Source organism: Haliotis rubra, unplaced genomic scaffold (genome assembly GCF_003918875.1).
Source record: "Haliotis rubra isolate DU_JTF1 unplaced genomic scaffold, ASM391887v1 Scf168, whole genome shotgun sequence".
Classification (NCBI taxonomy): Eukaryota; Metazoa; Mollusca; class Gastropoda; order Lepetellida; family Haliotidae; genus Haliotis; species Haliotis rubra.
In genome coordinates, this window is record NW_025765647.1 from 1,010,700 (window position 1) to 1,033,829 (window position 23,130).

At 38.6% G+C, this 23,130-nt stretch overlaps 2 protein-coding genes across 2 annotated transcripts in view; both read left to right on the top strand.

Annotated features, from left to right (window-relative positions):
• LOC124272278 (vacuolar protein-sorting-associated protein 36-like) overlaps positions 1 to 23,130 on the top strand; it is a 48,840-nt gene that overhangs the window by 1,196 nt on the left and 24,514 nt on the right. The gene's annotated exons all lie outside the window — the stretch shown is intronic.
• LOC124272277 (ankyrin-1-like) lies at positions 17,855 to 21,195 on the top strand. Its single transcript, XM_046707443.1, has 2 exons — positions 17,855 to 20,199; positions 20,445 to 21,195. Exon 1 carries the CDS (start codon positions 18,381 to 18,383, stop codon positions 20,139 to 20,141), a length of 1,761 nt encoding a protein of 586 aa, XP_046563399.1. The 5' UTR covers positions 17,855 to 18,380; the 3' UTR covers positions 20,142 to 20,199; positions 20,445 to 21,195.

A 23,130-nucleotide genomic window follows, 5' to 3' on the forward strand; every position in this document is an offset into this window, starting at 1 on the left:
ATTAGTGAAGACTATATGCGAGAAAACAGAGTTTCAGCACCAGGGGACTCAGTTGCTCACATAATTGTTCGCAAAATTGTGTATGAAAAGTCAAAAGAATTCTGTGACACTGAGTTATATGAGACATATCGTGAAATGTTATTTGCCATTCTTGATGAAAGAAGCTTTGACTTTGTAAAGTATTGTAACTCAATACTGGATGAAATGATTCTGAAGAGGGTAGATGATGAAGATATTTACAAAAGATTACTACGAGATGATTGCCAAATCAATGTAGCTCGTCCTTACCATTTCCTGTGTACCCTGGACTCAAAAACCTGTGTCATTCTACTTGACCACTTGAAAAAACAACAACCAAATGTTGACATTCTGTGTGAGGGTTCATTTACTGCTCTGGCTGTTGCCTGTGAACAGTTGAATGTTGATGCAGTTGAATGGCTGTTGCTAAATGGTGCCGATCCAAACTCTCGAACATCAAAACCAACTCACAGATTTAAATTCATCCATACCTTTGAGTTTGCATTTATGGGTGAAAGTCAGTATGGCACATCATTAACCCCAATGCACATTGCAGTATGTCTGACACTGTCAGGGTATTCGGAGGACATCGCATATAAGCAATGCAAGATTATAAAGTTGTTGATAAAATATGGTGCTGATGTGAATGCAAGATCTTCTAAGGGTTATACAGTTTTGAACAGTGCTGTGAAGGCTATGACTACAAGAATTCCTTTCAGTTTACGAGTTGTTATGTCAGAAGAAGCTGTTTCAGTGATATATCTGCTTTTACAAGCTGGGGCCAATCCAGATTCCTCTTTTGTAAATCACACTTATCCAAATCCAAGGAAAGTTACATTAACTATGGAGACCTGTACAGGCCAGGCATGTAAACACATTATTCTCATGATGTTTGAGATGTCCTTCTCTCTTGGGCGGGAAACAGCATTGCCAATCTCTGAAATCGTGCGTCATTTTCGTCGTCTTGGAGACATGATTTCAGATGAGACGATTGACCGCTGTTTCTGTCAGCCACGGACGTTGCTGTCTCAGTGTCGTAAGGTGATACTGGACAGATGTAAAGCCTGTCATTTGATGGAGGTTGAAAAGCACTTTACTATGTTACCTGTCGTAGTACAGGACTATTTGTCTTTGAAAGATTTACTGGATTTCACAAAATGAAATGGATTACCATTTCTGTCTGCACTTCAACCATCTGTGGTTTTTTGATGGCAGCCTGGCAATGTATCGGGTTTCAAATACCGAGACTGTTGTATACTGAGCCTACCAGACCAAGTAGAATTTGTGAGTAAAGTTAGAGGCCATTAATGCTGCATTTCCATGATGGAACCTAGATTCAGGGGACTACTTCAGGGTTTTAAGCAATGCGCAAATGTGCATCCTCTACACACAAATGTAGACAAAGCAGGGGTGGAAATAACCCATTGCCCAGTTGATATTCCAATGTTAATTATGTTGTTTATTTAAAAAATCAACTAGATAACGGCCAGTATAGTGGAAAAATTATCAGGGCAAGTGATTTTACATGTGCCACTGTACCGGAGTACGCTAGCAATTTTAAAGTTATTTCCACCCCTGCACAGAAAAAATTCTTGCATCCAGAGAGTCGCACAATATTATTCATTGTACTGACAACACATCTATGACCTTTGTGAAGTGTTTGGTTGTTTCAGAGCAATTACCAATACCATGGTTACGTGTATCATTTCATCCATCAGTCCACATAATCAATGATTCATTCCAGGCTCTAAAGAATAATCAAAACATACAGCTCTCTACACAGAGAAAGTATTGGGTTACTTCACAGGACCCTCACATTGCCTGGAAGGACCACTGCTATACTAGTACCGTATATGACCGTCTATAAGCCGAATTTTGAGGACCAAAAAAAGCCGTCTGTAGAAGGGGGTCGTCTTATCCATGAGTTACACTTTCGTCAAACTTTTTTCCAGGGGTAAAAAAACAACATCGTATCACTTCGCTTGAACAAACAACAGAAGACGACTTTGTCAGTAGAGACGTCAAATTTGCAATTAAACATCACTAGACAAGATTAATTACCATTTAAGTTATAAGTTGTTTTTGCTGGGCATTGTTTTATTTGCAGGGATTAAGATTACCGTGCGTATTTGTCTCATACACAAAGCCGGAAATAGCAATCAGCTGTGCACACGCTTTCCGCTTAACAAGTTCAAACATGCACAATAATATAACGGGACGAATTCTGACGCAGTCATCAGTAAAATATAATACAGAATACCGTTATTTAACCCAAAGAAATATATCCTAGCATTGTGTAATTTTAGTTACAGTTTTTGCTCTATAAATTAATTAAGATTACCGTATGCGATTTGTCTCTGCACACAAAGCCGAAATAGCAATCAGCTGTGCACATCGCTTCAAACAAGTTCAAACATGCACAATAATATAACGGGATGAATTCTATTGATTGAATACTATTATTTAACCCAAAGAAATATATCCTAGCATTGTGTAATAGTTTTATGTAAAAATATATAATCAACACTAAGGTTATACGGACCATCATGAACGGTAAGCACGCGACATGGAACGAGGCGGCAAATCAGTTTGTGATTGTTGAATGGGGTAAAATAAGCAAGCCAGTTTGTTGCTACAATAAATATGATATTTAGAGAAGCAAAATATATTATGCATTTTCTGTCAACTACACTTCGTTTCGATCTGTGAGTAGACACAATATATATGACAGTGAATTCTTTGAATAATGTGGATCGACTTACAGTATGAGGAGGACAGTGACACGGAATTTGATGGGTTTACGGCCGATGACTTGTGAAAATCTCAGAACTCTCTTGCAGAAATGTCAGTGTTTATTGTTAGTGGACTATTTTTCTTATTGTCATATATATATAGATGAAATATGGACACTTAAATAATATATTTTGAAACAAAAGTTGACTTCAGTTTTTATTTACCGATGGTACTTTTTCTCTCCATACTCACCGATTTCACAAAATGGCGTCTCGTTGTTGATGCAAGCAGTGATCGTCGGGATATAAAAGGAACACAAACACATGTTGCCACAATACAATCGGGTAATCTTTATTATGTAATATTCTCACCAACACTTACGCTGTATATCCACTTTCCAAATGGCGTCTCGTTGTTGATGCAAGCAGTGATCGTTAAAAAAAGGTAAACAAACACCGGTAATCTTTATTATGTAATATTCTCGTAATGGTGTCTCGTCGTTGATGGAACATACTTACCGGGTACTCTGGTCTCTGTTAGCCGCGACCCATCGCGGGGGGTCGGCCTATCCATGAGAGATATGATTTTGACACTGATTTTGAGGGTCAAGTTTGGGGGTCGGCTTATCCATGGGATCGGCTTATAGACGGTCATATACGGTATATGATATAAAGTGAAGTTCTGCATATACTCAATCTGGGCTGGACAACCAGAACTGACAAGACCGATCAAAATTACATTGACCAACAAAACTAAGGGTCCAGAGAAGTGATGAATTGTGTACTGTGCTGAACCTTATGAGTTAGCTATTCAGGGTTCGAAGTACCCCATATATTAGTGTGCCATGGCACGGTAAATATTGAAATGGCACGGATAAAAAATGTTCTTGGTGCCATTATGGCACATCTAACTTTTTAGATACATAACACACCTTTGGACTCTTAATAACTAAACAAAACACTTATGCGAAATGACAACCAGGCAAAAACATTTATTGACTTTATCGCCCAGGATATCACTGGAATTATGATGGTTCATGTAAAGAAGTCTGGTTGTTTCTTCATTTAGAGTGTTGGGAGTACTGATAGTTCTGTTATTGAAGAGAAAGTTGTGTATGCTAGATATCTAGAAAAATGTGAACCTCTCACACAATTCTTAGCTATTAAAGGTGTTGGGAAAGCAGAACAAATGAAACATAAGAAAGCCATCTTAAACAGAAGACATATCAGTGATAACAGAAAACAGGTTACATTTGTTGTTTTCTGACAATAAATTTCAAAAGATCATCATCCTTGCTACAGTCATTGATTCTAAAAACATGTGGGCAGACTTGATTTCTGAAAGGCACACCTAAAATATTTACCTGGTGCCCTAAGGAACACTTAGAAAAAAAAGTATTTCTATGCCTGGTTATTATTTAGTCACATTAACCATATATTGCTTATTCAGAAAATTGTACAATGAATAGTTTTGGGCTCTCTTGTGATGCAGTATATATTTTTCTGCATCTATTCTTTAGGTTGCACATTTCTGCATCTCATAAAACACTAACTGAGATTCTACTGAATATTCCAGTAGGAATACACTGACAACCTATTTATACTATAAGTTATTTTGACATATTTATTAGTCTTTTTGTGACCATACTTACACACACAGCATGAAGCAGTGGGTGACCAAGTTAAATTGTGAGGCATGATTCATGTACATACTACACATACCTTTGTAAAAACAACTGTGTGGCACCCTGTACATACCATATATACCTCTGTAACTATTGACTGTCAGTCACCAAATGAATGGGCAAGTATTAGCCCAGAAACGTTGTGTGTAAATAATAAAGATGTTGCACATCCATATCAAGTGTCTTGTATGAGGCATGGTATGTTTTGTGGCATCTCTAGTTTGTTACCAGTGTAACCAAGTATCTTTACACAGGGGTGGAAATAATCCATTGCCCGACACCCCAGTCCAGTGCTTTTTTTCTGTCGGGCAAGCAACTTTGTATATCACACTGTACCGGTGTCCAGTTGACTTTCCAATGTTAATTATGTTGTTTATTTCCACACCTGTTACATTGTATTTGAAGCAGGTTGATAAAGTATGCTGAGTGGGAAATTCAAATCTGTATTGAGTGAAGAATTTAGATCTGTATTTGTTTCATGCTTATCTTTTTTGGTTCATTGTGATTTTTATTAAATCATTTGTAAACATATTTGAAGTGTCTGAGTTTGTTTTTTGAATAAACTCTTATGTGTCTTACTGCTCGAAAGTCCCCAACCACTGCAAAGGAAAAGAAGTTTTGATATGGTACTAAGGCTGTAACGATTCACTTGCATATTCGGTGAATCGAACCGTGGCCCTTCATGAATTCAATTCGTTATTCGTGGTCACCAGAACTGAATATTAACGAATATTTACGTTTTTTTAAGGGAGCATGTTTTACTTTAACCCTTGTGTACTTTTTGAAAGTGAGATATGCAGTAATGGGATATGTACTAGCCTTGCAGTAGCCCAAGTCATGTTAGTTTGCCAAGGCCACACATGGCACTGTCAGTTACAACTATTACATACCAAATTTGAGTGTCATCAGATAACTGGTTACCTGTATTGCTGTGACAAATCAAAACTGTCAACATGGGCGTTCCATATTATACATCAATCACTTAACTTCACAATATCACAATATTGTATTTGTGAATAATTATTCGTATTCGTTACCTAATATTCATTATGCGTATAATATTCGCCACATAGTGTATTCGTTGCAGCCCTATATGGTACCTGTTGTTACCCTGTCTGGATTAGGGATGGGACGATTCACCGATGCATATATATATCGCAATACATTTAAGTTTGAAACAGCTATCATATCGTCGACTGGTGTATAAGATACACAACCTTTTTTAAAAAAACCCAGACAAATTATATCATTACAATAGTGTTATTATTATACACAAATTAAATCATTTTATATCATTAATACTGTGCCATTCTTACAAGGTGTATGTATCATGATGTGTATCGTATCGCAGGTAAAATATCGCGATATGTATCATATCGTGACACAGTGTATCGTCCCAGCCCTAGTCTGGAATTAAGGAAATAATATAAAACCAGTTCCAATTTATAGTGAAACACCATGTTTGCAGATGTAAATAACTTGTCCGTGTTATTAAGCTCCACGCCCGGCAGTTCTCCAGCAATATTATAGCAGTCTGCAAATAATCTAATCTGGACCAGGTAATCCAGTGATTGACATTATGACCATAGATCTACACTGTTGAGATATGACATGCATTATCCATATCAGTGAGCCTGATCACCCGATACCATTAGTTGTATGTTAAGGCAAGCATGGGTTGCTGACAAAGGTCTTCACTTATACCTGGTGAATCATGTGACATTACAGCGTTAAAAGAACTGCCCCTTTTTGAAAGCCTAATGAATTTGATGCCCCATGATGTGTGAACAGAAGGGCCAGATGTCCCGGATCATCTAGTTCCTTGATCCTTCACTGTCAAATAACCATTTTGTTATTAAAATTATTGTTGTTGCAGTGTTTCAGTTGCAAAGTGCACAGTTACCGGTATAGCATGACCAGAAATTATTGAGAATTTTAGGAATATGTTTAATTGGATTTCTAGTATAAACAACCTTGACCAGCTATTAAATGCTTGGTTTCATTCAAGAGAGATAACTCCGTTAATCCTTTTTCATTAGTTTGTGAACAGTTATCCCCCTTTGTTTACTTGCTAGCAGTTGACATTTTCAGTGATCCTCAGTATGGATGATTTAGAGAAGTGGAAGTTGATTTTAGAGGTGAGGTGAGGTGAGGTGAAATTGGGTTTAACATCGTGCTTGAGAATATTTTGCTCATATGACGACGTGCATGCGTGTGTATGTGTATGGGGGCCGGTGGGGTAGTCTAGTGGTTAAAGCGTTGTCTCGTCACGCCGAAGACCCGGGTTCGAATCCCCACATGGGTACAATGAGTGAAGCCCATTTCTGGTGTCCCCCTTCGTGATAGTGCTGGAATATTGCTAAAAGCGGCGTAAAACCAAACTCAGTCAGTCAGTCAGTGTATGTGTATGTGCGGCTGCTTGTACTAGCCCAGACTGAAGCTCGTTTTATAGTGCTAGGCCACTGAGATACCATGCCGCAGTGAAGCATGAATGCCCCACTCAGACAAATTATACTGACTCCGAGCCGACCAGTCCTTGTTGTACCCATTAATGCCGAACGCCAGACAGGGACCAACATGTACCATATTTTAATGTCTTTTTGGTATGGCGCGGTCGGGGATCGAACCAGCGAAGGGAATATGACTCTCTAACCACTACACCACGGAGGCGGTCTGATTTTAGAGTATTATAACAAGGACATCAGATCAGCTAGAGTGATTTTAAGTAGAACAGGCAATCGTGTCCAGTGTTAATCGTGTTTGAAAAATATTGCAAATGGATATGGCATTGAGCACCAGGGAGGCGCAGGTAGGCCCAGAAAATTGACTGTCGGTGACAGGAGGCGGCTTGGTATTCTTGTTTCTAAAAACAAACGAAGGAGTTTAGAAAATTTAAGGCTGGATATGATTGATAGAGGAACTGTGTCTGTCTGTAAGGAGACAATTAGAACTGAGCTGCATGCAATGGGTTGCCAGAAAAGTCGAGGAATTCCATCACCGATCATGAAACCTGAACAAAAGGAGCGAAGGTTGAACTGGTGCTTACAGCATAGAAATTGTAACTGGGACAATGTGTTTTCTCAGATGAAAGTTCTGTGTGGCTGTTTCCTAATACACTGAAATTCTGGACCAAACAAACTGAAAAACCTTTGTATCAGCACCCAAAGTACAGTCCGAAATTTAACGTGTGGGGTGGCATATCTGTGTTAGGGGCAACGCCCCTCTGTGTATTTGAAGGGAATATGAACAGTGAGCGGTACACAGATATTCTCGAGGGACATTTACTTCCATCTGCTCACGTGTTCTATGGAATTTTTTGGATTTTCCAGCAGGACAACAACCCAAAACATCGTTCAAAGCATTCACAGGCCTCAGGTTTCGGACCCAAACTATGACATTATTAGATTGGCCAAGCTATAGCCCTGACCTAAATCCAATAGAAAATGTTTGGGGACTTATGAAGTAAAAGTGTCGATAAGAAAAATCTGACAAATATTGCTGAAATGAAAGAAGAGGTGGTCCGATATTGGGACAGCATGGACCATGACTTTCTAACTTCTTTGATCAGTAGTATGCCCCGCTGCATTGAAGCCTGCATTGCTGCCCATGGTGACTTGACAAAATACTAACTGTTCACTTGTCTTTGGATCTGGAGTTATGTTCTGCTAATATTCACATTTAATACATGAGTAATGAGTGAAAAAAAAATAAAAATTACCTGCTTTAAATTCCCAATAATTTCTGGTTGTACTGTAAAAATCTAAAAGTGGTCTATTGAATACCTGAAAACACTGATTATGTCTTGACTTTAGTGGACAATGGAGTGAGTAAGTTTAGTGTATTGCCATTTTCAACAGTTGTATGATAGCTCAATTTGGTTGGAAACTCCAAATTGATGCAGGTTTCAGAAGTTTGGGGTCACCCACAATCACTGGTATGGTGTTGACACACGAAGAAACTTAATCAGGCCAAACTAGCATTCAAACCCAAATATGGTTTCTGGCATGCCCAAGGGACACAACTCTACAAAACGACACGTGACCGCACTGTGGAATAAAATGAAATCAAGAGGTGAGGTCATCAACTCTGATGTGCTATTCACCTTTAACAGGGCTTCTGTACAGGCATAGTGTTTACAAGAGTAGTGACTCTAGAGTTACTTCCCTTGGTCAGATTGTGCAATAGTGGGACACAAGTGAATGTTCACCCACTTTTATGATTGTTGGATTCCCTCAGTAGGTTTTGGAAGCTTTTGAAAAAGGCATCAAACAGTTAGCTCATTATTACCAAGACATAGCTCATGATATCAGCAAGAACTGAGATGACAGACACTTTGAGAGAGGATTCTGGGCAGGAAGACAACTGGCATAAACTGCTTGCAATGGCTTTGGTCACTCCTTGTTGGACGAACTGATTTTAAATCATGTGACAGACACAAATGTATTCGACAAGTTTTTGAATTATGACTTTTCTGTTAACTTGGCTAATCCGTACCATTATGCCTGTTTCATGAAATCACAGGAAATGAGGGTTTTTGATTTTCCGTACAACTGCAACTTTGATGTTGACATGACATGTGAAAAGACCCCTTTTACTGCTTTAATGTTGACTTGCACCTTGGGCAGATTTGACCTTACTCAATGGTTGCTGCAACATGGTGCAAATGTGAGAGTGACAACTTCATTGAAGGTCTTGACTAAATAGGTTAGAAGTGCACATCGGTTCTACTTCGGAAATGAACTTCTAGAATCTGAGATTGACAACGTATCCATTATGCATTTTACCGTTACTCTCAGTGTGAGAATGTTTTATCTATCCTTTGGCTGTTGGTGAAATCAGGAGCTAATGTGAATGCGCAAACTGTGGATGGTTCACCACCATTGTCCTTTCTCTTGCAACTTATCCAGGCAAAAGGATCATATGCCTATTACTACGATGATACATTTGGAAAGATGTTACCTGAGGTACAGCGTATGGTGCTGCTGTTGCTTCAAGCCGGAGCAAGGGTTGATGACTGTGTACATGTGGACAGACTGTGGAATGACAGTTGTTTTTACACTCCTCTTGATTCCTTGAATACAATTACAGTGATGCTAATGGAAATGGCAACATCGTCAGCAAGCGTTGATGAGGTTCCCAAAACCTTTGGCGGTCACTCTTTCCAGTGTACACCTTCCCTGTTGGCCCGCCCTCGTAGTCTTATGGTGCTTAGTCGTAAGGTTATACTTGAGAAATGTCAAGGTCGACATTTAGCTGATGTGGGAAAATGTCTTCACATGATGCCAGTGAAGCTTCAAAACTATGTATGCTTGAAATATTTAATGGAGTTACATTGCTCTGGAAATTGATTAACGGTTATTTAAGTGCAGAGTCTGAATCATAAAAATGGACATGGTGTACAATTCTGTACAAGATGTGTGATAAATACTGAACATGGTTTGTGATAAATACTGTTCAAGGTATGTGATAAATATTGTATGAGGTGTGTGATAAAAACTGTACAAGATGTGTGATACATATTGTGTAATGTGTGTGGTCAATATAAATTACAATACAAAATGTGGGGTAAATACAGTTCAAATTGTGTGATAAATACTGTACAAGGTGTGTAGTAAAAGTGGAGCATCAGTGGAAAGAAGCTGGAGAATTAATTTGTTTTCTTTATGAAAAAAACCCCCAAGTATATATATGAAATGTTGAGCTGGGTGTGATGAAGATGGAATATGGCTGAGTTGAACATAGAAGACGTTCAGTCATTCTGTGTATTTATACATTCTGATGATGACATAAAGATTCATACACATTAAGTAGATTTTGATTACACCACCCCTGAATGTAGTGTGATAATCCTGTTAAATAAGCATGATTTTTTGTTTACACTGAAATTTGAAATAAATAGAAACTGTTTTCATAATTGTTGTTTGTATTTTGTTTGATATGAATGTTGTTTCAGATAAATGGTTTGACATTTCAACATTGAAAACACTGTTCATTTTCTAAGATCTGTTGTGTTTGATAAATGTCCCATGTATGTCAACACAAGGACCAAATGGCCCTGATCATCTAATTCTTTGATCCATTGCTGTCAAATATCCATTTTGTATCCAAAGTGTTCTTATTGCAGTGTTTCAGTTCAAAGTGCACATATAAACATTTAAACATGGCCTATTGAGTGCCTGAAAACATTTTGACCCCAGAACACGTGTGACTTTCCTATAGAATGGGGTGGGTAGTCTGGGTGTAATGCCACAACGAAGAGTTTTAATTCCAGTTGTATCCCAGCATGACAGCCTTACTTGGGAGGAAAGCCCACAGTGATGCAGGTTTCAGAAGTTGGTTTGACCCGCAAACACTGGTAATCACATAATCAGGCTAAACTGGCATTCAGTGCCCAAAGCATAGGCTTCTGATATGCCCAAGGGACATAACTCTGCAAAGATACACATGTGACCCCACTGGAGAATAACATGAAATCATGAGGTGAGATCAGTCATCAATTTTTATATCGCTGATGTGCTAATCACCCAAACAGGGCCTCTGTACTGGCAGAGTGTTTACAAGTGTAATGACTGTAGAGTTACTTCCCTTGGTCAGATTGTGCAACAGTGGGACACAAGTAAATGTACACCCACTTTTGTAATTGTTGGGTCCCCTGAGTAGGGTTTGGAAGCTCTTTCACTTGGTGAAGGGAAAAAGGCATCAAGAAGTTCGCTCATTATTACCAAGAAATATCTCTTTGTGACAACAAGAACTGAAGATGACAGACACTTTGAGAGAGGGCTCTGAGGAAGAAGACAACTGGCAGGAAAATTTCTTTGATGAAGGCAAGTTTTTACCAGATGATGATCACATGATTCTGTCTGCTGCTGAGGATGACAGTGTCAGTGATGCCAAAAGTGTTGTACAGAACTACATGCCTAGGAAGGAGAAAATGCTTGAATGGTTAAAAACATCTATACGTGCAAAAGCAGAATCTGTTTTCCTGTTCCTCTTGGAGATGATCCTTGAAGTAGACAAGGAATATTTCCTTGAAGAAAGTGCTTCAGTGGTGGCCATTGCTATAATGTACGACACAAAGAAAATCCTAAGACACTTAATGTGTGCAGGAGCTCAGCGAGGTAATTTAAATGTTGAAGGGGATTCTGATGTTAATTTGGCCATTAAGTTTAAAAGGATTGACCTCTTGAAAATGCTGCTTGAAGATGGAGAGTTTTTGAATGTTCCAAACAAAGTTGGTAGTTTTCCGTTGTTTTTAGCAGCAGCGATGGATATTCCTGAAGCTGTGCAGATATTGGTTGTGGCAGGAGCTGATGTAAATCAAGTGTTGAATCGTGTGAAATTGTTCCATAAGTTTGAACATCATCATCAGAAATTTTCTAACGAAGGAGATACTGTTGCCCACTTGCTTTTACGAAGCACAAATTGGACTTTCCTGTCTCCTTGTCAGACTTCCTTTGATATGCTTAAAACAATTGTCAATGACAAGTTTTGTAAAACTGCTTGCAATGGCCTTGGCCACTCCTTGTTGGACGAACTTATCTTAAATCATGTGACAGACATGACTGTATTGGACAAGTATTTAAATGGTGACTTTTCGGTCAACTTGACTAATCCTTACCATTATGCCTGTTTCATGAAATCACAGGAAATGAGGGTTTTTGATTTTCTGTACAATGGCAACTTTGATGTTGACATGACATGTGAAGAAACCCCTTTTACTGCTTTAATGTTGACTTGCACCATGGGTAGATTTGACCTTACTCAATGGTTGCTGCAACATGGTGCAAATGTGAGAGTGACAGGTTCACTGAAGGTCTTGACTAAATGGACTGGAAGTGCACATCGATTCTACTTCAGATATGAACTTACAGAATCTAAGCTTGACAACATATCCATTATGCATGCAGTAGTATGTGGTAGTTTTAACCATTATTCTCAGTGTGAGAACGTTTTATCTATCCTTGAACTGCTGGTGAAATCAGGAGCTTATGTGAATGCACCAACTGTGGATGGTCCACCACCATTGTCCTTTCTTGTGCAACTTATCCAAGGAAAAGGATCACATGTCTATTACTACGATGATTCATTTTTAAAAATGTTTCCTGAACTACAGCGTATGGTGCTGCTGTTGCTTCAAGCCGGAGCAAGGGTTGATGACTGTGTACATGTGGACAGACTGTGGAATGACAGTTCTTTTTACACTCCTATTCATTCCTTGAATACAATTACAATGATGCTGATGGAAATGGCAACATCGTCAGCAAGCGTTGATGAGGTTCCCCAAAACTTTGGTGGTCCCTCTTTCCAGTGTACACCTTCCCTGTTGGCCCGCCCTCGTAGTCTTATGGTGCTTAGTCGTAAGGTTATACTTGAGAAATGTCATGGTGGACATTTAGCTGATGTGGGAAAATGTCTTCACATGTTGCCAGTGAAGCTTCAAAACTATGTATGCTTGAAATATTTAATGGAGTTACATTGCTCTGGAAATTGATTAACAGTTATTTAAGTGCAGAGTCTGAATCATAAAAATGGACATGGTGTACAATTCTGTACAAGATGTGTGATAAATACTGAACATGGTTTGTGATAAATACTGTTCAAGGTATGTGATAAATATTGTATAAGGTGTGTGATAAAAACTGTACAAGGTGTGTGATAAATATTGTGTAATGTGCGTGGTCAATATAAATTACAATACAAAGTGTGGGGTAAATACAGTTTTAAGTTGTGTGATAAATACTGTACAAGGTGTGTGGTAAAAGTGGAGCATCAGTGGTAAGAAGCTGGAGAATTAATTTGTTTTCTTTATGAAAAAAACCCCAAGTATATATATATGAAATGTTGAGCTGGGTGTGATGAAGATGGAATATTGCTGAGTGGAACATAGAAGACGTTCAGTCATTCTGTGTATTTATACATTCTGATGATGACATACACATTAAGTGGATTTTGATTACACCACCCCTGCATGTAGTGTGATAATCCTGTTAAATAAGCATGATTTTTTGTTTACACTGAAATTTGAAATAAATAGAAACTGTTTTCATAATTGTTGTTTGTATTTTGTTTGATATGAATGTTGTTTCAGATAAATGGTTTGACATTTCAACATTGAAAACACTGTCCATTTTCTAAGATCTGTTGTGTTTGATAAATGTCCCATGTATGTCAACACAAGGACCAAATGTCCCTGATCATCTAATTCTTTGATCCATTGCTGTCAAATATCCATTTTGTATCCAAAGTGTTCTTGTTGCAGTGTTTCAGTTCAAAGTGCACATATAAACATTTAAACATGGCCTATTGAATCCCTGAAAACATTTTGACCCCCAGAACACGTGTGACCTACCTATAGAATGGGGTGGGTAGTCTGGGTGTAATGCCACAACGAAGAGTTTTAATTCCAGTTGTATCCCAGCATGACAGCCTTACTTGGGAGGAAAGCCCACAGTGATGCAGGTTTCAGAAGTTGGTTTGACCCGCAAACACTGGTAATCACATAATCAGGCTAAACTGGCATTCAGTGCCCAAAGCATAGGCTTCTGATATGCCCAAGGGACATAACTCTGCAAAGATACACATGTGACCCCACTGGAGAATAACATGAAATCATGAGGTGAGATCAGTCATCAATTTTTATATCTCTGATGTGTTAATCACCCAAACAGGGCCTCTGTACTGGCAGAGTGTTTACAAGTGTAATGACTGTAGAGTTACTTCCCTTGGTCAGATTGTGCAACAGTGGGACACAAGTAAATGTACACCCACTTTTGTAATTGTTGGGTCCCCTGAGTAGGGTTTGGAAGCTCTTTCACTTGGTGAAGGGAAAAAGGCATCAAGAAGTTCGCTCATTATTACCAAGAAATATCTCTTTGTGACAACAAGAACTGAAGATGACCGACACTTTGAGAGAGGACTCTGAGGAAGAAGACAACTGGCAGGAAAGTTTCTTTGATGAAGGCAAGTTTTTTACCAGATAATGATCACATGATTCTGTCTGCTGCTGAGGACGACTGTGTCCGTGATGCCAAAAGTGTTGTACAGAACTACATGCCAAGTAAGGAGAAAATGCTGGAATGGTTGAAAACATCTATACGTGCAAAAGCAGAATCTGTTTTCCTGTTCCTCTTGGAGATGATCCTTGAATTAGACAAGGACTATTTCCTTGAAGAAAGTGCTTCAGTGGTGGCCATTGCTATAATGTACGACACAAAGAAAATCCTAAGACACTTAATGTGTGCAGGAGCTCAGCGAGGTAATTTAAATGTTGAAGGGGATTCTGATGTTAATTTGGCCATTAAGTTTAAAAGGATTGACCTCTTGAAAATGCTGCTTGAAGATGGAAACTTTGTGAATATTCCAAACAAAGTTGGTCATTTTCCGTTGTTTTTAGCAGCAGCGATGGATATTCCTGAAGCTGTGCAGATGTTGGTTGAGAAAGGAGCTGATGTAAATCAAGTGTTGAATCGTGTGAAATTGGTCCATAAGTTCTACAATTATTATCGGAAATTTTCTATAGAAGGAGATACTGTTGCCCACTTACTTTTGAGGAGCACCAATTGGACTCTCCAGTCTGCTTGTCAGACTTCCTCTGATATGATTGAAACAATTGTTAATGACAAGTTTTGTAAATCTGCTTGCAATGGCCTTGGCCACTCCTTGTTGGATGAACTGATCTTAAATCATGTGACAGACATTACTGTTTTGGACAAGTATTTAAATGGTGACTTTTCGGTCAACTTGGCTAATCCTTACCATTATGCCTGTCTCATGAAATCACAGGAAATGAGGGTTTTTGATTTTCTGTACAACTGCAACTTTGATGTTGACATGACATGTGAAGAAACCCCTTTTACTGCTTTAATGTTGACTTGCACCTTGGGCAGATTTGACCTTACTCAGTGGTTGCTGCAACATGGTGCAAATGTGAGAGTGACAGCTTCATTGAAGGTCTTGACTAAATGGGTTAGAAGTGCACATCGATTCTACTTCAGATATGAACTTACAGAAGGTAAGATAGACAACATATCCATTATAGATGCTGCAGTATGTGGTATTTCAAGGTATTACTCTCAGTGTGAAAATGTTTTATCTATCCTTGAGCTTCTGGTGAAATCAGGAGCTCATGTGAACACACTAAGTATGGATTGTACACCACCATTGTCCTTTCTCTTGCAACTTATCCAAGCAAAAGGATCACATGTCTATGGTTATGGTAAGACCTCTGAAAAGATGTTTCCCAACTTACAGCGTATGGTGCTGCTGTTGCTTCAAGCCGGAGCAAGGGTTGATGATTGTGTACATGTAGACAGACTGTGGAATGACAGTGTTGTTTTTACACTCCTCTTGATTCCTTGAATGGAATTACAATGATGCTGATGGAAATGGCAACATTGTCAGCAAGCGTTGATGAGGTTCCCAAAAACTTTGGTGGTCCCTCTTTCCAGTGTACACCTTCCCTGTTGGCCCGCCCTCGTAGTCTTATGGTGCTTAGTCGTAAGGTTATACTTGAGAAATGTCAAGGTCGACATTTAGCTGATGTGGGAAAATGTCTTCACATGTTGCCAGTGAAGCTTCAAAACTATGTATTCTTGAAAGATTTAATGGAGTTACATTGCACAGGAAGTTGATTAATAGATATTTAAGTCTATTTGGAGTCTGAATCATAAAAATGGACATGGTGTACTATACTGTTCAAGGTGTCTGATAGATACTGTACAAGGTGTGTGATAGATACTGTACAAGGTGTTTGGTAAGTACTGTAAAGGTGTTGGTAAATACTGTACAATCTGTGTGATAAATACTGTACACAGTGTGTGATAAATACTGTACATGGTGTGTGATAAATACTATACAAGGTGTGTTATAAATATTGAACATTGTGTCTAGTCAGCTCTGTACAAAGTGTGTGATAAATACTGTACAAGGTGTATGGTAAATAGAATACAAAGTTTGTGGTAAATACTAGGGGTGAAACGGTATACTGTGGTATGAGTTGAACCATGGTATTTTGCCTTCGGTTCGCTATACCGTAATGCGTCTTGAAATCGAATCATTTCATCAAAATCTGTGCATTTCTTCGATGGACGGCCGCTATTTTCCTGGGTGCCGTTGTACAAAGCAACCTTAACGCTAAGGCTACCTTAAGTCTACGTTAATGAATGTGAGTTACGGTAACCTTAGCGCTAAGATCGCTTTGTACAACGGCACTCTGGAAGTAAGTTCGAGATCGCCTCAAGTCGTCAACTTACAAGGTCAGCAAGACAGCAAATGCAGATACCAGATCAGTAGCTGGGTTCTGTTTTTTTTCCAGTTATTTCAAATCAGACGAACATCGGAACATCGTAATAACTTTATCATAAAGACATACTATCAGCCGAGTACTCACCACGTTTGCTCTGATGCAACACACAGCGTAATATAGCGAGTAAACATGCCATCCGAAAACGTATGATGTAAAAACTCATAATAAAACTTCCTCGATCTCATTTTATTTGATTACATTTAATCCCATTTTCATTCATAAAAACACTGTTTACAGTAACATCGGAGAAAACGTGTGTGAAATGGCATCACCTCATTCTATACGCGTACCACTTCCGCTTACCATGTTCACGAGGGTCTGTTTTTCGCGCCTACTGCGATATCACCAATGTCACATTATTTTTAACAGTTTCGAACTGATCACCGCTTCATCATCCATATACCCCTAGACCCGCATTATTGACTCACTGAAGTCATGTTTCACATTTTGTTTTTACAATCAAAGTGGCATGCTCCGTGGGAAGTCAACGGTGACTTGTCAAACTGTCTCATACGTAAGTGCTGAGCCTATTTGTTAATTATTATTTCAAATATGTGCGTAGAAAACATGCTTAATACTAATACGATAGCAATATATATTATCTCTATTGAAATAACTGTTTGAGATATGAATTATTCTGGTAATGGAATAAATTCTTTGATGCTATATTTTCAGTTCGTTTTTAACTGAATCACCGGTAGATTGGAGGAAAACATTTGTACACAGCTGATTGCTATTTCCGGCTGAGTTAAATAACAGGTAGCATAACGGGAAGAAAAACTGAATTATCAGTTTGATTGCAGGTTTCCTAGACACATATCTATTTTCATTTTCAAAGTTTGTTTCTTCACTTCCGACGATACGATATAGTTTTGACACCCACTTTAATCTAACCTTATGCACTTTATACATGAGTAACCTTAAAAATGGTTTTCATGGCATCACTCAACCATTTTGCAAATCATGGAACAAGTCATTGACAAGTATACAACCCCTGTCAATAGCACATATGGGATCCACTAAACAAAATGACAAACTGAAACCTAGCATCCATGCTTACAATAAGCTTAGATATTTAAACCAAATTTTGACCCCACATCATAGTTTTCTGTTGAATCCATTGATTTGATCCTTAGCAAAGTGTGAATAGTATAAAAAAAAGCTGTATTGGTGGAAAGAGTGAAGATCAGAAAAATAGGAATTATAACATCTATGATTAATCCCACAGACCCAGCCATAATCTTTAACAATGATCAGACCTTTTGATAGAAATATGAAATATTAGTATAAAGTTATCACACAAATGGGTTGCTTATTTCAAGCATTGAGTTTAGTGAAACTATTGTTTTCAAGTGTCATTATATCTACTGAAATTGTTACTGTTCATTGTATACATACTTGGATGATTTTTGCAACCTCTGTCAACATGTACATATGCCAGTGAAAATATCCTAACAAAACATTTCCCTCCTGAACAGGGCCTCTTTTTTGGCAGTATTTAGAGTTACTTCCCTTGACATGCCCTACTTTCAAGATCAATGATGGTGGAACAAGGAAATGTTGCCCTCTCTGATGGTGGCTGACACGGTGATATAACAGATTATTTTTAAAAGTTGGATCTGACTATACTTTCAGACAAACATGGCAGATGATATTTTCCAGTATGACATATATGAAGAAGCCATTTGTGAGGACACTCTGTCTAGATCCATTCAAGCTGCTCTTGACAGTGATAATCCCAAGTTGTTGGACATTTGTATTGACAGTACAGATGAAGATATACCAGAACAGTTGCACCTGGTATTATTAGAAGCTTGTACGAAAGGTGCAGCAAACATTCTCCTGTTTATTCTGAAGGAACTTGGAGTGAATCAGATTGAACATTTGAAAAACAATAGAAGCTATTTGCTTGGAGCAGCAATTATTAATGGGCATGGTGAAGTAGTGAAGATCTTATTAGATGCTGGTATTGATAGGACAGACTTGACCGGTCATGGTGATAGTGATGTTATACTAGCTATTCGCTACAAGAAACCAGAAATATTGAAAATACTTCTGGAGGCAGGTGTACAAAATGTCAATATATCCAACAGTTACGGTGTGTTTCCATTGTACATGGCAATCAAGCAAAAACAGGTTGGCTGTTTAAAACAGTTGATAGCTGCAGGGGCAGATGTGAATAAGAAGATTGAAAGAGAAAGTGTTAATCAGGATAATCCACAACCGTCTGATAACGACGTTCAGACAAAGGCAACGACTGGAGACAGTTTGGTTCATATTCTGCTGCGGAAACTTGGATTGAGAGTGTTTACCGAAAAAGTCTCAGAATATTTTATCTATGATAATATGTTTGAGATATTTTTAAACCTTGATGTTGATTTATCAGTAGTCAATAGTTATGGACATTCTGTTGTTGATGAGGCTGTGGTCAGTTTGTGTGATGCAAAGTTCATGAGAAGACTTGTTGACAAGGGATGTCAGCTACGTTTGTCCAATCCCTATCATTATGCCTGTTTTGATGATTCTGTGGAAAGGTTAGAGGTGATTCAGAAGCTTGGATTTGATGTAAATACTTTTACCCCAGAGACTCCATTTTCACCCCTTTTCATAGCATGTTGGGGGCAGAATATGAAAATTGTTAAGTGGTTGTTGGAAAACGGGGCCAAACCTACTGTGTATGTTGACTCGAAGATGCTGTGTGCTTGGATAGCAAGAGTGAACAAGTGTGTTGATGCTTTCTTTGAAGACCAAGATGGCTTCATCACAAAGGTGTCAAAAATGACCCCATTACATTTCATGCTGATGGGATCTCTGAGTGTGTTTATGTCCGCACAGCCTGTGGTGGAGACGTTGTGTGAACACGGTGCTGATGTAAACTCACAGACATTAACTGGAGAGACACCACTGTTATACTTCACACGAGATCTCCTTGGGGAAGATAACTTTCCAATTATTCCAACTTCCTTTGAAGCTTTGGGTCCTGAGGAATCGTTGTTTGTGTCATTAATCCAGGCTGGGGCTAATCCAGATACTGGATCAGGTCGTGAGGTTTATCCACTCACATACTGCATCCCTGAGAAACTGAGCAGAATTGCCCTCATGTTTCTAGAAGTTTCAGTCAACCTTTCTCACTATGTAGCAACTGATGATACTCAGGTGAAAGCCTTTTGTTTGTCAGACCTGTCTTTCCTTCCATTGAACAAAGACTCCTTACAGTCTCTTGTCCAGAATCCACGTAAACTGAGGGTTCTTTGTCGAAAAGTCATTCTTCAAGCTAGCAGTGGACGTCTCATAAAGGGTGAGAACAGCTTGCTGGAACTGCCTCAGAAGGTTCGAAATTATGTGATGTTGAAATACTTGCGGGAACCCGATTGGTATGATAACCCATACACACTAATGTGAAGAAACTGTTGCAGATTTGTACCAAGGTACCAAGAGCTCTGCTAACAACTGTGAATAGGTCCAGGGGTGGAAATAACCCATTGCCCGACGCCCGAGTCCAGTGTTTTTTTCTGTTGGGCAAGCAAATTTGTATGTCACACTCTACCGGTGTCCAGTTGATATTCCAATGATAATTATGTTGTTTATTTAAAAAATCAACAAGAAAATGGCCGGTATAGTGGAAAAATTATCAGGGCAAGTGATTTTACATGTGCCACTGTACCGGAGTACACTAGCAATTTTAAAGTTATTTCCACCCCTGAGGTCATAGAAGACATGAAAGGAAAATGCTTCTTCATTATGTTTATGTCTAAGTTCTTTGACAATACAGTTATACTTTCACTAGTCAGGTTTTGTTATTGTGTTACAGGGTCCATGTTTGTTGATCAACCAGGATGTGTTGATGGAGATAATGGTGAAGCTGCATTGGCATGACAGGAGTAAATATTTTTCTGTGTGAATTTTCTTGCAATTCTTATAAAGTAATGGCAGGTTCTTCACAGACAAGTTAATATAAATATATTTCCCTAGTGATGATTGTAATAATAGAAGAAATTTGTAATTATATCTCATCTCCTTTTTGGAAATGAATGTGGTGAATGAGGACTATTTTTATGGCTATACAACTTCTTTATTCTGTATAGGTGACATTTTGACATTCTAATGTTGTCAAGCAAGTGGACAAGTGAACAGCGACATTAGAATCTATGTCGAAACGTCGCCTATACAGAATAAAGAAGTTGTATAAATAGTCCTCATTCTTTATCTACTCAACTTCAAGAATGCCAATCAAAAAATGAAAATGGTCACAAAATTAAGAATCAGGAAGCACTAGTTCTTGAATGATGGTGATGTATAATTACGAAACATGACACTTCTAAATTTTATTTTTCCATATTGTTTTTTACTTGTAACCATGGTAGCCTCAAATTTGTGAAAATCAATAAAATTACAAATGTTCTATGATCATTGGATATTGTTTTATATTGTATCCAATAAAAGAGTTATTTTTGAATGTTTTTTGGTATTTTTTTCTATGGTGAAATATATTCCCCCATTGTACTTGTTGCTATAATAGCACATGAACATGTGACCCATGGCTTTTGAGATTGTTTGAAGCATGTGCCGGACATGTGCATTCCAGTATGTTAGGGCACGATCACCTGTTTGCACCAGGTTTTAAAAACAGCCCTTGACCCATGTGGAAATGAGATGGGGTTGATCTATATCAGTGGATCACACTTGTCAGCATCTTCTTCAGAGAGAGGATGCCCTTGTGAATGTTCATCGTCCTGATCTTTCCAGCAAACTTGAGTGTTTTGATGGTTTCTCGCCATCAGTATAGTCAACCTGACAAGGGTTTCACTCTCCCAACATGGACACCTCTTTTTCTTAATCAAAATACCATGTATATACTTATAGAGATGAAATGTCTGTATGTACTAATTGAAAGTCCCATGGGAATTATAGGGCAGCACCAGCACAGCAGTCTGTGCTGGTTGTATGTTCTAAGGTACCAGTTCAAAAGTTTATTGATGGCTATATCTCAATTTCTGAAGTGTAGGGGTGGGACGGATTATTGGAACGATTTCCATTGACAGAATCAACTTTCCTTATTTCACAATGTTTTATGTAGTAACACAGATACTATTTTACCATGATATTGATACTTCTGTCAGAGAGAGTTGAGAGCAACAGTTAGCTCCCAGCAGCACTGGTGATGTCAACTAGTGGTGGTCTGATTAATTGAAATAATCGAAGATTGGTCACAGTGACCAAACAACCAAGCAATCGATCACATTTTCTCATAATCGAACACAAACGATTTTGGCCATACTTGATGGTGGATCATATCTTAAAAGTTGACAGGGCCATTAACAAAGTTTAATTCTTAGAAAACTCATTTCATTTACTGAAAAGTCATAACTGAATATTTCTTGAAGACGCTGGGAGGTCTTATGTTAACGTAATATTTGTCATCACTTGAAAGTCAAGTTGCATCATTTTACATTGGATGTGAAAGTTGCAAATGCAATTTGCGCAATATCTAAGTAAGACAAGAAGCAACAGAGAACCATGTTCTACTTACCTGCAATAACAACCTGAACAGGAAAATCTTAAAAATGAACCTAACCAGTTGTTTTCGATGATTGCCCGTTGGCAATAAACCAATCATCAATTGTGAGATTTCACCCAATTCCCAACACTAATGTCAACTGATTCGCCCAGCATATCCATCCATCCATCCATCCAACCATCCTTCATCCATCCACCGGGGCGGTGGGGTAGCCTAATGGTTAAAGCATTGGCTCATCACACCGAAGACCCGGGTTCGAATCCCCACATGGGCACAATGTGTGAAGCCCATTTCTGGTTTCCCCCGCCATGATGTTGCTGGAATATAACTGAAAGGGGCGTAAAACCAAACTCGCTCATCCATCCACCATACATCATCCATCATCCATCCATCCATCCATCATCCATCTATGCATCCATCCATCCATTGCACAAGGCAATTAAAATATATCAAATAGTACTACAGTATGAACAACACTCAGCAAGTTTCCACCTATATCATGATGTATATGGTGCCGGTCTGTACATAATCAGGTCTGGACAAGACAATCCAGTGATCAACAGCATAAGCTTCGATCTACGCAATTGGGATATGACGTGTCGACCAAGTCAGTGAGTCTGGCCACCCAATCCCATTAGTTGCCTCTTATGACAAGCATTAGTTGCTGAAGACCAATTCTAACCTGGATCTTTAACCTGTGGTTTTTCATGTAGTTAGAATATTTCTGAGTGCAGGGTTGAACAAGAAGTGGAACATATTGAAAGAAAGAGGAAACACAGTAAAGCTTCTCGAGTATAGTTTTAATCTGTATCTATTCATGTGCTGGCTCAAGTGTATAAAATGTCACTTGAACTCACAACAGTGATTAATCAT